Source organism: Micromys minutus (assembly GCF_963924665.1).
Source record: "Micromys minutus genome assembly, chromosome: 25".
NCBI lineage: Eukaryota > Metazoa > Chordata > Mammalia > Rodentia > Muridae > Micromys > Micromys minutus.
This window is the reverse complement of record NC_137960.1, coordinates 29,007,814-29,025,689: the sequence shown is the minus strand read 5'-3', so window position 1 is coordinate 29,025,689 and position 17,876 is coordinate 29,007,814. Positions and strand designations below refer to the sequence as shown.

Here is a 17,876-nt window from a genome sequence, read left to right as displayed (position 1 = left end):
CTTTAAACATGGCTGGCTGTCACCTTACAGGAAACCTTTCTGGTATAAGAGAATTGAAGCTGCACAGTATGAGTTCAGATGACCCAGCAGACCCAAGTACTGTGCTCAGGGTCCCATTATTCCCCACCGTTTCAGGGACAAGTCAAACCCCAACAGAAATGCCCTTTGGATGCAGCTTCTCTTCTCCGCTTCAGGAGACGCACATACATCTTCAAAATGGTCAAATCCATAATATACCGGAATCTAGGACCGTAAGAGGGGAGCTCATTCAGACTAGGAACTGTTGCCTGATTGTCACTGTGTCTTCCTAACTTACAAGGTCATTATACTTAATTCTTTTTCTGACAAATGAGTCGCATAGCTTCAGCTCCCTCATTACAAAGCAGACCTTCAGTCATCAGCGCGGGGACTTGGGCGTATCCCGGGGAGAGCGCGGGGTCGTGAAGGCAGCTGAGCTGTGGCACTGGAGCTGATAACTATCAACACCCAGAGAAGCACTCAGTCTTATACGGACCTGAACCTAAGCACAGTCCAGTCAAAAACTTCACTGGAAAATGGATGATTTTACAAGCACTTGCACTGTAAAGCCATAGCTTGGAGAACTCTGGGCTCCTTTTTATACTGATTACATAGAAGGAGGATCAGAGAATGCTACGTATGTACTGTACGTGGAAGATTAAAACAAATCCCACAAAATAAAGCAAACTGTCCATATATAGACGAATGGAAGCCTTACTTTGTAAAGTGTCTGGTTCAGCTTGTGACTTGAGAATAAAATAGTATACATTAGAATGGAGATAAAGTTTATTTTTCTTGAGAAACCTCCAAAGAAGAATGAAAACAAGATTAAACTCATGTTTTATACATGTGGGGATTTTTTTTTTCAATAAAAAAATAATACTTTCTAACCAAGGCTGTGGTGTGTTATTTTATGTAATACACTGAAAGCTCACAATGTTAGCCTACGACAACAAAGGTATTCTGTTCACCGTCTCTCCCTCAGTCTTTCCCAGATTTGAAATCCTCAGCTGACAGTCTTTATTTGGAAATATGCTAGGAAACCATGTATGAACGCCTAAGAGCACAAGGACTGACCTGTGTTTAGTCCCCAGCACCCACATGAGAATGTGGACATGGTCACACATGCTTGTAATCCCAGTGCAGGGGACACAGAGACAAGTGGGCCTCACTGACCAGCAAGTCTAGCCTAAAAGCCTTCTGTCCAAGTCAGCCACACTGTCTTACACGTCACATAAGCTGTCTGTCTGCAAGTCACATCCCATTTAACTACTGAGTTGAATGTAGTAATTATGATGAACCTTATGTCCTTAGTCACAAACCTGCAAGGGGGTCGCTCTTATAGTGTTCCCAGAAGTCTTCAAATTCTTTTCGAGTGTCCTCATCCATGACCATCCCTGAGGATTGCTCATTGTTCACTTGGACATAGTTGGCTTTCAAAACAATTTCCACTTCACAGCGCGTATCTCGATGAAAGGGTTTCCAGCGTTGCATTACAACCCCATAGATGGTGAGGTCGTCTCCTAAGAAAACCACCAAGTGAGTCCAGCAGGAATATTATGCACAGTGGGTTGGCACTGAAGCAAGCTACTGACACTTGGAATATCTTCATTTAGAGAGCAACAACCAATTTTAGGTTAAGACTCACCCCAGATTCTCAGCCCCTAAAACAATGTTGTTTCTGGATATGTAAAGTCAAAGTCAGCATTTAAAAAAAATTGCTACATAATAATCACACAACTATTACCTTTGTCTGGGAATAGTGCACAAGGTAATTTATCACTGTCATGGGCAACATGTTCATTCTTAAAATGAAACCACATTAGCCTGGAATCAGGAAAGTAGACAGCCGGATGCTGTCTGGCATGCACTTTGGTTTCTTATATGTTCCTTTTTACTTTACTAATGTTTTACTCAGTCTCCTGCTTTTCTCGATGAAGGAATGACTGATTATAGATGTCATGTGGATACTGATTCTACTTCAAACACAGACTGACTGTAGGGTTTCAGGCCCCAGGACAAGGGACTGAGGTGCATATTACACATATAACGCTGACCTGTCGTCCAGGTTCTAGCATCCCTCAGCTCCCACCTGACAGTCTTTTTTTGGAGAGGAACTTTTGATACAGAGACATCTTATTACACCCCACACTATAAACCATTAGATCATAGACTATCAACTGGAACACCAGTTCCACAGTGTTAGCATCTTCAGCAAATGTTGGGAAGATGGCTGCCACAGGATCTAAAACAAAACTTTATTCAAATTGGTCTGAACTCCCTATATTTAGTTTTTTGGAAACACCCTCTTCTCATTGAGCACAGGGGCTTCAGGTAGAGTGTAGCCCTGCTCTCACCTCCCACTCCCACCTCCCTCCAGTCCTCCTGTGGCTCTGGCCCTAGCATCAGCTGCCAATTCTGTGATTGCAACAGTGATGGTAAACAACCATCCTGCACATTTTAAATTGCTCACTGTGCATGTGATCGGTTGCCATCTTGACTTTGGGATATGGCTTCACCACCATCTTGCTTAAGGGCAGCAACATGTGATATGAACAAACCAGGGAAGCAGGTCTCTAAACGATACTTTTGAATTAAAATAAGATTTTTATATGATTTCTGTACTGTCTTGGCAAATAGTTTACAATATTGCCCTATGTTTTCACTCTTAGAAAGATGGTTTAATATTACTTTAGAGGTTTACAACATTAAAAAGGTTAAATATCACTGCCTTAAAAATGTTTGCCTTGTTCTTATCTACCAATAACAACCAAATGCTCTTTAGCTATTCCTTCCTACCCGAGGAAAACCTATTTCTGGTAGGCAAAGGATCACACTTGTGTGTTCTCTTATGGGACCCCAGGCAGCTTCTAGACACATGTACTACTTCCTGATGTCTGGGATCATACCATGTACTTAATATGCATTAAGTGACATATATAGCATGTCACTTAACCAGTATGTAAGAATTTGCAACATTCAGTACTTTAGGACTATAAAAAAAGGGGACCAAGAACAAAACAAAAATCTCATAAACGTAATCCCCCTAAGTTTCAGTCATTTTAAATGCAGATGTCAAATAAATCTCAAACCCCATCTAGATATCTCTATTTTATACAAGAAATGCCCAAGACTGCCAATTGTATGTTTTTGTGCTACAAACTGCCCTTCACTCTCTAACTATGAGTAATGTGTAATCTCCAGGGCTTTTGATTTTCTAGAGAAGGGTTCATTAGGTACTGAGCACATAAAAATGGTGGTGCCAGCACACACACTAGCAGGCACATTTCTAGCTAACTGCAACTTCATACCAAAGTAGACAAACACAGTAACCGTTTTACATATGTGTTCCCAAGAATTGTCATACACCTTTCAAGGTCAACCTAGTAAAAGAACACATTTTACTGTATTCCCTCTTAAAGGGCTGGATAAAAATAACTGGACTAAGTCTCAGTGCACACTTCCTTGAAACACCACCTTATTATCGTCACTCTAACGGGTTATACTGAGGTTCTTTCCACAGTCATTAAATGAGAACCTTATCTTTCAAAATAATACCCACTAGTAAAAATAAATTTCTATAAACAGTGATTATAAAGAAAACAGTAAGAAAAAGTGGCCAAGAATAACAATCTCATTAGGGTTGAATGCGAATCTTACTGCTGCTGTTCTTGGACAAATTTTCTGATGTAGTCATGATACTACAATGAAATTTAGATCATATTTATGTACATATATATATATATATATATATATATATATATATATATATATATGTACACATGAATTAATGGAATCTCAACTTAGTGTTACCTATTATATTAAAATATATATGAATTATACTAAAATTACATTTGTAGAACATTTAAAAATATTTAAATACACAATAGTTTCATACATGTAAGTACTTTGGAATGACAGATTTATGTGACCATTGTAACTGTGAAGTTCACAGAAACAGAACATTCACCTAAGAGTTTTGTATTTCCCTGTAGTTACTATGCAAACTCTTTGTGAAGCTACAGGTCTTCCACTTACACACTGCAATCTCAAGTTCCTCTCCCTTCCCCAGCAGCTGTAGTCCCGCAGACATCCCAGTCAGAGCTAGCCCTCTGATCCGCTTCTCTGCTCTGAGGAGTGTGAACTCCTGAAGGGCAAGAATTACGCTGGCTGTCTCTTGCTGGTTTCTAGCTATGGGCAATGAGGTACATAGCTGTTGGCATGCTGCTTTTACCTGTCCTCCATTATCAGTGACATTTGAGAGAAACATGGCTTAAGACTTCAGTGTCACACAATTCAGGTTCAATGCACTGCATGGAAACACCGGTCTCTACTGAAGAATATTCTTTTCCAAAATTGGTGTCACCCGCGTGTGTCATCAGCTCAACAGCAGAAAGACACGATTACTCCTTCTGCCTAGGTATCAGCAAGATTTTTAGTCACACTTGACAGTCCCATCCTGAGTCCTCTGACTGCCAAACCCACCTTTGAAGATGACACTGAGGCACGCCACACTGACGAGACCCTGGACCAGAAGTCAGTGATCGGGGTCTATGCTCCCGTCCTGCTGCTGAGCTCTTTAAATGCTTAGGTAAGTCTAGTTCCTGTCAGAAAGGACCGCATCAGCAGCAGACAGCCAAGCCTCACTCAGTCAGCTCTTCCTCCTTTTCCCTTCTCTAAGCCTAACTCTTCACAGGGTGACCACTTCATGCCCTCGGTCCCTTGTAACTGCAGGAAATAACAGTAAATAATGACTGTCCAGATCCTCCTCCGCAAACCAGAGCTTACTCTTGCTGGCTACATCCAGTAGCACCCATCTCCAGACCCAACTGCCGGGGGAGAGGTAGATGGTGGGCGGGGGAGGAGGACCCAGGGTAACACAGAACTGCCCCCTCAAAGCCTAAACGGTAATTGCTTACCCGATTTGCAACTGTCTACCAGGTCATCTTCCAGAATAACCTTCATAGACCGTGGGATACTTCCAACAGACAGCCTTTGCACCTAGCAAACAGAAACAGAAGAAAATGAATGTGCTTCACCAGACGCTAAAGATCCAAAAACATCGCAGCGCTTAAAACTGCTTCCATTTCTCTGATCCTATAATACAGTTTGATTCTGGTAAGACTAAAGAAGTCTTTATTAAAAGTGATGAGTAATATCAGTTTCAGAATCCACTAACACTACCTGGGTGTGGTGGTGTGCTTCTTTAACTCCAGCACAGGGAAGACAGAGGCCAGTGGATCTCTGTGAGCCCAAGGCCAGTCTGGTCTACATAGTTCCAGGACAGCTGGGGCTAGGTAGTGAGACCCCATCTTTGAGATGGGGGGCGTTCGGGGGACGGGGAGTAGGGAGAAGAATGCACTAACGGTAGGCACTGGAGAGGTATCTCAGCAGTCACTGGGCTTCCAGATGAGAGTTTCATTGCCACCCATTAATCCAGCTGCCACCCTCTGACCTCTGTGGGCATCCACACACAGAGATCCACACATATGCACACACACAAAAATCAAATTAAAAACACAAGTATTCACTAGGGTAAAGTAAGACCAAATACGGGGACTATCTCCAACTATAACCTACATTGTAGATGGTTAAAGTCAACAGCTTAAACTTGGTGACAGAGCTACTTAGTTAGCAAGGAAGAGACATTTCTTTCATAATCTCTAGCCTGAAAACCTGGAAAACTGGCCAGTCCCTAGGATTACTGCTTAGTAACAGAACACTAGCTGTATTCCACGTAGACATGACCTTATAAATGATCGTTTTCCACGTTCCCTTGGAGCTAGGTGTGGTCATAAGACTAAGTCCTGGTTAATGGCATGTAAGCCGTCATGTAACAGCAGGGCGGCAAGACTTGATTAGATGGCAGGCTCATCTGACTCCGTTCCTTCTTCACTCTTCTGACGAGAACACAGGTGTCCTGAAACTGAAGCCACCATCCTAGATCGTGCACTGGCACAGGGATGTTGAGAAAAGCCCAGGATGGTGCCATATTTCTACAATCTTCATCTCAGCCCTTGGGAGTCTGAGGCCTGCCTGGGATGCGTGTTGTGGCAGGGTGTGGCATAGAGTGAAAGACCTGTGCTATCATTCACCCAACAGCGTGCCTGGCTTGTGCTGAAGCATTCAGATGTCTGCTCGAGGAAAAAGGCTGGCCTCTGCTAACTGAACAGCACGGCAAACATCAACAGTAAGAGGAACAAAGCCCTCGTGTCTTACTCTTTTACAGGGACTGTTCTGGCCCGGTTGTCTCAGAACCACACACAAAGCTCCAGGCAGATATCAACCTATGCCCACATGTTACTTTCAACATTCTCCGTGGAGGGAGGCACTGCTTTCAATGGCCTTGAGCAGCCTACGTCCTTATTTATGTGAGAATGCACCTTTGATTTTAGAAAAGGAAATATTTTAACAAATGTTATTTGTTAAAAAACCAAACTCCAATCTCTGTGCTTGCCAATGTTTGGCTACCAGTTAAAATGGCTGAATTTTATCATATTTCTAAGTACACCTAGTTCAGAATGCTTAATGTAACCTTTTTTTTTTTTTTTTTTTTGTTCACTTATTTTTACTTTATGTTAGGGGTGTTTGCCTGCATGTGTGTCTGCATCATGCACATGCAATGCCAGCAGTGTCCAGAGGAGGGCGCTAGATCCTCTGGAAGCGGAGTTTTAGACAGCACCAAGTAGGTACTGGGAACCAAACAGAGGTCCTCTAATCCACAGAGCCATCTCTCTAGCTCCAAAATTCACTTTTAAATTTTAATACAATTCAGTGGTTCTAAAAATCTTATCCTTGGTCCAAAACAGTGACTGCATGGTTTCTAAAACCTATGTTGTAATACATTTGACGGCTTTGACTTTGATCTTCCACAAAGTGAAGATACAAGGCCATTTGTTTCCATTTAATATTCTCCAATCCCAGCCATTTGACTGTAGAAGAAATCATGTCCAAATCTGTTATTTTTTTTCTCATTGACTTGATCATTTACCTGCTCCTGAATTTTGATTTCCTGGTAATCCCGACATCTGGCCGGAGATGAAGACAAGTCTGAGAGGCATGTGAATTTTGAGGAATCACAGCTGTCTAGGCTTGGACATGAAGATGGCTGACTGAAGGTGTAATACTGCTCGAAGTCAGCCTTCACCACGAATGCATGCTTGCATTTGTTACACACGTAATCCCGCTCGAACTCCAGGACCTTCACCAGACTGGTTCGGATCACTGTCCCAGTGACAGATAAGAAGTGTCCCACATCCTTGGTTTTAGGAATATGTTCTCTGACGAGTTCTGGACAAACAGGCAAACCTAATGAAATAATAACATTGTCAACTTACACTTTGATAGCTGACTCCATAGGATGTTATTTCTTTCCCAGAAAATATTATAATAATATAGTTTCAGGGGAAAAACATTTATGTCTAAATTTTTAGTTTACTGTATGTGTGGGGGTAGATACACACGTGCAGAGACCAGATACTAATGCCCAGTACCTCCCTGAGGTATTTATCTACATCATATTTTTGTGACCCAGCCTCTCACTGAACCTGGAGCTCACCAATCTCAGGAGACTGGCTGGCCAGTAGGCCTCACTCGCCCGCGTCTGCCTTGAGTGCTGAGATCACAGGTACCCAGCATTATTCCTGGATGCTCAGGGCTTTACAGCTTCATAGCAAGCACAGGACCATGCTTGTGTCTTACTTAAACTAATAAACAAACAGACCATCAACCCAGTCAAGAAAATGACTACAGATTCCAGACAACAGAAAGTAGAAGACTTTCGAAAGCAAACCTCTAGACACTACAAACAGGGCTAAGGAAGACTGGCACTCATGAAGACAAGTCTCAGGAGCACAGACAAAAGGCTGCCACGTGTCACACATAAAATCAATGTATTTAGCCATCACCCAGTAAAGCGAGAGTAACAGAGAGAGGGAGCATGAAGACCTGGGGTCCGTTTTCCTCAGATTCAAAGTTGAAATATGACTGTTCTGATCTGTAGAGCACTCCACCCTCTATCACTTTATCCTTTCGAAAATGCCCCTCAATATTAGAGTGAGGGGCAACTGAAAGGTTTAGATACGCCAAAGGAAATATATTATGCAAAAAAACATGAGACCTGCTAAGCCACACCACTAGGGGTGCAAATATGCCAGTCCTGGTAGTCAAGGTGATTTCTAATGGGTTTATCAGGAGTGTTTGCTCTGCTGGTTGATGCTGCAAGATTCATTCTAAAATGTAGTGGCAGATAAATCTGGCTGAGTATTTTTGCTCAGCCTGTTGGCTAAGATCAAGTTTAAATCTGGCTGGTAATGTAAAGACCGATCTTTTGGATCTGCTGAGCTGGTGGGAAATAGCCATAGTATTGATCTGTGGACTGACTGTCTTGGGTCAGCACTCTTTTGCTCTGTTGATATTGCTATTCTGAAAGCCCAGCAACAGGATTAGTAAGCACAAGGTAGTTTAGGAATCGTGGACAGAGAAAAAACAAATCAGGTCGGGTGTGTGTCTGGAATCCCAGCAATCTCGGGAAGCTGAGGCAGTGGTGCAAGTTACAGGCATGCCTGGGCTTCATGACATCTTACCTCATGTGAAAAAAAATAAGCAAATCAGTTTCACAAATTAAGACATTTGAGATATGGGGATGTATTAAGCCCAGCATAATGGGTAACAGGTCTGCAGGTGGATTGGACTTTATTCTGCTAGCTGGCTAAAACTCTCCATATACTGTATAGACTGTGATTTCTCTCCCCAGAGACTATATAGACAAAGCGGGTACTCGGGACATTCACCTTCCTGCTTGCATTTTCCATGTTTCCAAGGCTGACTTGCCTATTTTTGAGTAACTGTACTGTAGTGTGTGTGTGTGTGTGTGTGTGTGTGTGTGTGTGTGTGTGTGTGTGTGTGTAGGGTTTGTTATATTCTGAACATTGGCAGCTCAATACTAGGAAATCAAACTCTTCTTATATCCAAATTCCTGGCAATATAATACCCGAATGAGTGTGTGGGTTTTTTGGGGGGTGTTGGAAGGGGTACACGTGATCTCACTGTGTAGCTCTGGGTGTTCTGGAACTCAGTATGTAGAATGGCTGGTCTTAAAACTCAGAAATCTACCTGCCTTTCCTTTATTAAAGCGCTGAGATTAAAAGTGTGTGTCATAAGACTTGGCTTAATGCCCAGGTTTCTTGACAGATCGCTGAGTTCTTAGGCCGCTCTGGTATACAGGGTGAGCTCTTACACAGCAGCATTCTGCACAGAAAATCCTTATCTTGAGCTCCCCTCCAAAACAAAACAACAAAAATCCCAAAACAAGCAAACAAACCAAAAAACCAAAACCAAAAATGATTTCTTTATCTTTTATATTATTTTACCGAAATTTTGTAATAAAAAGACAAAGGCAATACAACACTAAGCAAAACTGACAATTTGCAACCAAAATCTTGGTTTTGCACACTTGTGACAGTGTACATGTTGCGTCTGGCATGGAAACTTGTGACAGTGTGCATGTGTGTGTGTGTGTGTGTGTGTGTGTGTGTGTATGGACACTTGTGACAGTGTGCACATGTGTGTATGCACAGATACTTGTGACAGTGTGAATGTGTGTGTGTGTGGACACTTGTAACAGTGTGCATGTGTACATGGACACTTGTGACAGTGTGAATGTGTGTGTGTGTGTGTGTGTGTGTGTGTGTGCATGGATACTTGTGACAGTGTGAATGTGTGTGTGTGTGCATGGACACTTGTGACAGTGTACATTGTGTGTGTGTGTTCATGTGTGTGTATGTGTGCACAGTCACCAGTGTCGGTGAGAGGATAACTTTTGGGCTCTCTCTATCACATGCATTACAGGGATCAAACTCAGGCTGGCAGCCCTGCTTGGCAGCCGCACGTTTACCTGCCGAGCCTCAGAACGACAGTAATTTCTTAGTGCTCCGAGTCCCGTATGTGTTAGTTTATCTAAACATTCCCAGAATATTACATACCAACAACATGCTCTGAAGACTTACCTGATATCCGGGCGTGAAGGTTCTGCTTCATAGAAAACCCCTCGGGCTCAGGAAGGGACTGCAGAATTGCCAAGGCCGACCTTCGAAGCGCACTGTCAAACACTGTGAGTACGTCGTTGGGGAACACGGTGAAATAGTCTCCAATTTCCATGTTGGTCTCGAAGAGGGTCATGGCGTTAACCACAACTGGGTAGTGAGCATCTTCATCTCTTCCTTTCAAGATCAGAAGAATATCGTTCCTGTGGTACTCTGACACATAGGACTCAAACACTTGACCCACCAGTGTGACCTGCTCACTATTCATCTTCAATCGAGCTTACTAAAGAGAAGGAAAGAGTGCTATTATACCATCGCCATTCAAGCTTTGCACACAAGTAACCAAAAAGACCCTTTGCTTACAAACCGTCCCAGCTGTGGGTCACACGGTACTCACAAAATAATATCTGCATTCATTCCTACCTACGGATGAATTATCTACTGTAGTTAAGTAAACCATGTGCTTTAAAAAAATCAGTGAAGTTGCTAGGCCAAGGTGATGCACACCTGCAATCCCAGCACTTAGGAGGAGCTCTGTGAGCTGAGGCTAGCCTGTTTCTACAAAGGCAGTTCTGGGATGGCCAGGGCTATGCAGAGAAACCCTGTCTTGAAAAAAATCAGAATCAATAAAGCTGAGGCCACAGGGGAGGCTCAGTGGGGAAAGTGTTGGGAGCACAGGCTTAAGGACCCAAGTCTGGATGCCTGGAACCCACTTAACCAGCTGGACAGTAGCACAGGTCACGTATGCAACTCCTGTGTTACTACAGTGAGATGGGTGGTAGACTAGCTCAGGGGCCAACTATCCCAGACTACACAGTGCAGCTGCAGAAACGAGGAAGCTCACGTCTCAAGGTGGCAGGCAAGAACCAATGCCCACGTAAATGTTACAGTATACATGCACCAATTCCTTCCCTCCCTCCATGCTTGTGTGTGTGTGTGTGCACACTCGTAGTCATGTGTGCGCATGTTCACAAATAAAACAAAAAGAAAAAAAAAACCACGAGGTTCTTCATGATGCAGGAGCCACCTTCCAGAAATTCCAGAAAATGACAGTTTAAAGAGGAGAGGCTCCGCTCCATGCCTCTAAGCCATTACGAAACATAGAGATGTTCTGTTGGCCACATACACTCACATCTACAAGATAGGTTGTAGACATCAAGGGGGGTGGGTGTTGTTCAAAAGAATGTCCCATTAGCGCCATGTGACAAAACTGGGAGAGACTACAGTGGGAGCATGCTGATGGCTTGTTGTAAACACACACATTAAAGGTAAGGTTCTCCCAGAGCATCCTGAGCACTCCAAGAGCCAGGACTGATTCCTAAAAAATAAAAAAAAAAATAGGGACGGGGGGAGGGTACAATGATGGTGGACCCTGTTCCCCGGGATGCACAGCTTAATGAGGAAATTACAGACCTTGACTGTAAAAGTGTTTTCTTAAAAACATACAAAAAATAGTGAAGCTAATTTTAATTCATGGAATTGGATGATACTGAAAAGTATTAAATGGCACAAAGTATTTCTCATATTTTCCCCAAATCTGTCTCCTCATTAGCCCTATATTAACATAGGAAGTTCTAGGCCTCCCCTCCCTCATCCCTGCCTTTAGTGGGTTTTGGTTTTTGTTTGTTTTGTTTTGCTTTTTATTTTGAGGCCATCTCACTCTGCTGGGCAGGCTGTCTTAGAACTATGTAGCCCAGGCTAGATTCGAATTTGCAGCAATTCTCCTGCCTGAGTTTTCCAAGCGTTAGGACTACAGCAGTTGTGTAGCATCTTTCATTCATCAGATTGATGGTTCTACCAAGACTAGTGACTTGCTTTAAGATTGTACACTGCAGTAAATTTGTTTCCTGCTTTCTCTTATTAGCACAGGGAAATAACGGGCTTCGGTAAACGCAGCTGGTCAAGTGTAGCAAAGCTACATAAACTGACAAAACAAGGGACCATTAACTTTTGGACAATAAGACTGCAAAGAAATATTATATATACTTTACTTATTTGACTCTCTGAGTTAGCCTTTCTCACACGTGTATTTATAAACATGCCTATCTCCTGTTCACATGTACAGTCATAGCACAAATCCTAAACCCGATTCTACCCCCATGTCCTAACATCTACCATGCACAAGACCGTATCCTCACACACGGGAGAAAAGCATAATAAAAGTTACCAGGCCCTCAGAGACCCAAGTGAAGGATCTAAACCAAACCACTCTAGAAGGACTGAAAAGGTAACATGAGTGAGACGAAGGTTCCGGACAGAAGGCTCAGAGGCCAAGAGCACTTGCTGCTCTCCTAGAGGACCTATCACTATATACATAGGAAGGGCTCACAGTGACCTGTAACTCTAGTTCCAGGCCACCTGATGCCTTTGTCTGGCCTCTGATGGCAACATTTGTTTCAAGTGACAGCCAAACACACACACACACACACACACACACACACACACACACACACACACACACACACGGGGGGGGGGGGGGGAGTAGAGGGGGATGGAACAAAGAGACTGAATTTAAATGAGTGGACCGGTTAGCAAAGATGTGCTTTTTATTGGACTTATTTTATTTATATAACATATATCATCCTCTAAAAATACTATGACTGAGTAAGACTATATATAGTTCAGTTAAAGCTCAGTTTGGCATGGATCATGCTGGCTAGTGAGAAGCAAACAACATTCTGCCTTCTCTGAACACCTGCTTAGGTGGGAGGTAGGAAAGGTATAAAGTCACATCACAGTTAAGCCAGGAGTGCTGACAATGACAGGAGGCTAGCGTGAGATTATGAGAAGTTATTTTTCAGAGGATCAGTGAAAGCCAATACTACAATACTAAGCAGCTTGGTTGTGGTAAGGTAATAGCATAATCCCATCAGCCAAGAGTAAGAGAGTATTTGGAAAAGGGATCATAGTATTCCATGATGTGGATCCTTGCTGGGGAAAAAAAAATAACAGCACTACCCTCAAGAGTGACTAAAGGAAAATCCTTAAGATTTTACAAATACAAAATGAACGAAGAGCAGGAAACCTAGCAATCTGTAACATAACAACATACCCAACTGCAACAGAACAGAAGGAGGGCGGGCGAAGAATTTTAAGTTCGTAATAGGGGTAGGTTAAAGTTTTGCCTAGTTAAGCCGGCAAACTATAGTGTTAAATGGGCCGATATTTTTGAAACACAGCTTTTTTTGTTTGTTTGTTTCTAACATCTGTGCAATTAGACAAGTTTACCAACCCATAAACGCAGGCATCCCGCTACAGACTTAAGCCATTTACTGACTGGGGGTGGGGAGAGACACGACTGTTGGTACAACTACCAAATTCCCTCTCCTTTTGCCGCATGGAGAATCTGGCATCCAAACAAACACAATGGCTTTGCTTTATTTCATCAGGTCCACGGCAAGGGGGCGCCAAAAAAGAGCAGTCTGGGATTAGAGCCTTGCCCGGTCCCCAGGCTCACGTAGCCCCCGCCCCTCGGGAGCTCGGCCACGCCCCGTCGGGGCGCGCGTCTCAGCCCCGCGTTGCGCGCCATTCGCGGGTGCGCGCTCATTGCGCGCCTCCGGGCCGCCAGGCGAGCGAGAGCCTAGCCGAGGGTTGCGCTCCAATCTCGCTTCTAATCCACAGGTGGTTGGCTGTGGCCTCCCAGCCCCGCGGGTAGTTTAGGAACTAAAGGATGCGGGCGAGACCTGACGCAAACCGCGGGAGGGAAACGATCCCCGGGACCCGAGGCTGGGACTGTCACTTACGGGCTCAACACGCACTGTCTCGGTCGCCCGGACCGCGCTGCTCCAGTGCTCACCCTGGCCCGGCCCGCGCGGCGGCGGAGGGGGCGGGGCGTGCGCGCGGCCGCTCTAGGGGCCGCCTTGCGCGGGGGCGCGCAGGCCTCTTGGAGCTGCTCTCGGCCGGCCTCCGAAGGACCTCTGCTTCCCGCGGAGCCCGAGCCGCGCACTGCCTCAACTTTCCGGCCGCCGCCGCGTTTCCGGGTGCGGACGCAGGCAGGCGCGCGCCACTACCGGCGCTGGAGTCCTCGAGCGGGAGGCGGGAGCAGGGAGAGGGGCGGGCCTCGGGGAGCCGGGGGGTGGGGTTTGGGCGGGACAAAGTGTCGGAGGGGCGGGACTCGGGGAGCTAGGGCGGGGTTTGAGCGGGACGCGGGCAAAGTGGATAATTCGGGCTGGCGGGAATTCTGCGGAGGGATGATGGGCGAACTGGGGGTGGAGACTAGGGCGGAGAGACGGGGGAACCCTGGTGACAAATTAGGCCGGGGTGTGGGCTATCTGGAACTTGGCTTTGGTTAGCATCTTCAGGTACTTGTGTGTTTTATTGTTTTGCTTTGGGTTAGGGATGCATTTAAGGAATCTGCCTACCTGCAAGTCACAATATTTTTCTTAATGCTTTCTGGTAAAGGTAAGATATTTTTCGTTTAGTGTATTTCTCTGATACATTTCGAGCTAAATTTTATAAGTGATGTTATGGTTTTGTAAAGCCATTTCTACTTTAAATCCCCAGACTGCACATCTACCCAAAAGCAATTTTTATTAAGTCATATCAGGAAGCTGAGGGCAAAAGTGGGTATAAGAAATTCATTATCATTATCTTAAGCTTCAGCAAAAGAGTCATGTCAGCCAGTGCTGCCATTGTTCTTGTTCCCTGGTCTCTAATGTCCCTAGCTCAACTAATAAGAGTGTGTTTTTCTGAATTTCAAGTTGTTCCCTAAGACCTTCTACATCAGAGCCACTAGCAAAAAGATCTTAACCTAGCTTCACTGCCAGTTTTATTTTTCCAAATTCTTTCTATGGGAGGTGGTCATTGTTGACAATCTACACTTCTAAGTTCTTTCTTAGGGTGGTGATTGAGTCATTAATCTGCTCCAGCAGCAATGCCTGACAGAGAGGAAGTGCTATTCTTGTGAATGCCAGAGATACTGCCCAGTGAGGGGCTAGAAACCCCCTTAGCGTTTCCATACAAGTCTTAGATTCAGAGGGATGTGAGGGTAGCCAGCAGAACCGAGCTCCACAACAGCATGACGTCTCAGGACGTGTGGTCCTCAGGGCTCTGCCTGTCTGAGGACACCCACCATGGTGCTAACCCTTAGGCTGCATCCCATGAGTTCTAGAGCTGTTTGTTGTTTCTCCTGCATAGCCCTCAACATAGAGCCAAGAAAACAAACCCAAGAAAGGCTCTAGTGCACTTGAAGAACCCATATCAAAAGTACCTGCAGCCAGACTTTACAGTACTAGCCTTCAGGCCTAGAAGAGCCAGAGGCAGGCACAGGTGGATCTTTGAGAGATGAGGACCAGTCAAGTCTAAACAGTTTATTCTAGACCAGCTAGTGTACGCAGAATTGTTTAAAACATAACCCGAAGTACATGGGAAGTACACTTTACATTGAACCACTGAAGTATGATTAACTGATTAGAATTCAATTGTGAAGACTGGAATATGACAGGTCCAAAACCTTAAGCCATCTTTAAACTTCTTAAAAGGTATTTCTGCCCAACTTTTTTGTCTGGCTGAATAACTGGTGAAATGTTTTTGAATGCATTTATTACTTTTGCTTAGGGGTACATGTGTGTCTCTCTGTGGTATGTGCATGTGACTGCAGGTTCCTAGAGGGGCTGGAGAAACTGTTGAAAGTTACCTGACATAGGGAACCGGGAATCAAACTTGGGTCCTTCAGAAGGGCAATGTGTGCTTTTAACAGCTGAGCCATCTCGTAAGTCCCTTTAGGAATGTATTAACATTTCAGACCACTAGCTTCCCCCAAGTCAGAAGTTAGGAATGTCATCCGAGGCCTTTAGCAGGGAGCTCCAAACTTTGTTGTAACCCCCTCTTCTAGGTTCCTTTCTGCTGCTGTGAAAAATACCCAGATCCAAAGCAACTTTGAGGAAGAAAGGGTTTATCTGACTTAGAATTCCAGGTCTTAATCCTTCACTGAGGAAAGTCACAACAGTAACCTGACAGTATACCTACTGTTCCATGCAGAATGAACTCTGACCCAAGAATTAACTTTACAGCCAAAGAAGTGTGGCAGGACCCATGGGAGATGCTGCTTGCTGGGTGGCTCACCAGCCAGCTACTACTTGGTTAGCTTTCTTATATAATTCAGGACTACCTGCCTAAGGGCGGCACTACCTAGTGCTGGGCCCTCTTTTTACAGCAGTTATGGATACAATCTCTTACTGACATTCCTACAAATCAATCTGATACCGGCCATCCCTCAGATCAGACAGCCTTCTCTGCTGGGTGTGGTGGTGAAGGTCTTTAATCCCAGCAAGTCAATCTCAGATCTACAAAATGGAGTTCCAGGACAGCCAGGGATATGTGTGTGTGTGTGTGTGTGTGTGTGTGTGTGTGTGTGTGTGTGTGTGTGTCCAAACAAGCAAAAACAGAACCTCTTTTCTGAGATAATTCTGAGTTAAGGCAAGTTGACATTTGAAATTAAGCAGCACACTTGTTAATACATTGGTTCCATCTTAATGATTTTATGTTCCTATAAAACCTTCATGAAATTGTTAGCATATTGGACCATGGAAGGGGAACAACTGGGCCATGGCCACTCATGTTTTGTTCCAGGATAAACTGTTCTCCCCTTTGAGGTAAGAGTTGTGTTTTTGACTCTACAGTGACTAGAACTATTTTTTTTTTCTTTCTTTCTTTTGAGACATAGTCTTGTTAAGTAGCTCACCATGGTCTCCAATCTTCAGTCCTCCTGCTTCCCAAGTGCTAGGATTACAGGTGTGAGCCACCATAAATGGCTAATAGGGCACTCTTAAGTCTTGTAGTATAGCTTGAGTACACACACACACACACACACACACACACACACACACACACACGGGGTGGGGGGAGCGCTCTTGAAGCAGAGCTATTAGCCTGCGGAAGACCATGACATATAGTGATAACTACAGATGTGTTGGGCTGATATCGGGGTTTATGGTAATGGCAACTGAGTTGTCAACGTTCCACCTTAGAGAGAGGCGGGGTCTTAAGATCCACAGAAGACCTTTGCTTCTCATTCCAGTCATCACTCTCTTCTATTCATCTGCATGGAAGATAACAGATTCTTTAAGAACTGACTTTTAAAGAGTTTGGAATTACTTTATCGTGTTGAGTCCTGTGGCTCAAGCTTAGGAAGATCAGAGAATAGCCTGTAAGAGTCATGGGTTTGAACTCAGGTCCACCAAGTACTCTTGACACTGAGCCACATCCCATGGCTGTTGAATAAGACTTTTTGTGGTGCAAGCTTTCCCTTCATTAACCATCTCATGTAATTAACTCCAATGAAACTCATTTGGGAAGACTCTTTGGTCTACTGGTTCCTTCCCTTTTGGGGTGAACAGACATTTTGTTTATGTCTCTCCAGAAAGTTCCAAGACAAGCCCATTTTGATTGCTACACTGATCTTTGTGGATGAAGCTCATGTGGACTACAGCCATCAGAAGGACTACATCCCCCTATTTGTTGACAGACTTTGCAGAAACTACTCATTAGTAGGCAAAAGTGACTTAACTTTTTTGGAGAAGTCTACTGATCTTAGAGTCACAACAAAATATTTTGCTAAGGTGGACTAAAGCTTAAGTTAAATGTGGGGCAGGAGAGATGGCTCCAGTGAAAGCACTTGCTGCACAAAGGTAAGGTCTGGAAGAGTTGGGGTCTCTAGGAACTTACACCCCCTGCAATTTCAGTCCTGGGAAGTGGAGGAAGTAGATCTGCTGATAAGACATCACCTCAGTGAACTCTTTAGGTTTGACTAATAAATTCTGTAAAAGGGGGATCCATGAGTCCTGACATCAACTTTAGGCCTCCACATGCATGTGC

The 17,876-nt window shown here is 44.2% G+C and overlaps 1 protein-coding gene across 1 annotated transcript in view; it reads right to left on the bottom strand.

Annotated features, from left to right (window-relative positions):
• Positions 1-13,942, bottom strand: part of MCM9 (minichromosome maintenance 9 homologous recombination repair factor) — a 62,612-nt gene extending 48,670 nt beyond the window's left edge. The window contains exons 1-5 of the mRNA XM_080937902.1: positions 13,805-13,942; positions 10,026-10,344; positions 7,010-7,326; positions 4,938-5,019; positions 1,337-1,541 (exon numbers count right to left, since the gene is read on the bottom strand). Of these exons, the coding sequence (XP_080794028.1) occupies positions 1,337-1,541; positions 4,938-5,019; positions 7,010-7,326; positions 10,026-10,329 (908 nt within the window). The 5' untranslated portion in view covers positions 10,330-10,344; positions 13,805-13,942. The remainder of the gene's footprint in view (positions 1-1,336; positions 1,542-4,937; positions 5,020-7,009; positions 7,327-10,025; positions 10,345-13,804) is intronic.
• Between the last annotated feature and the right edge of the window lie 3,934 nt (positions 13,943-17,876).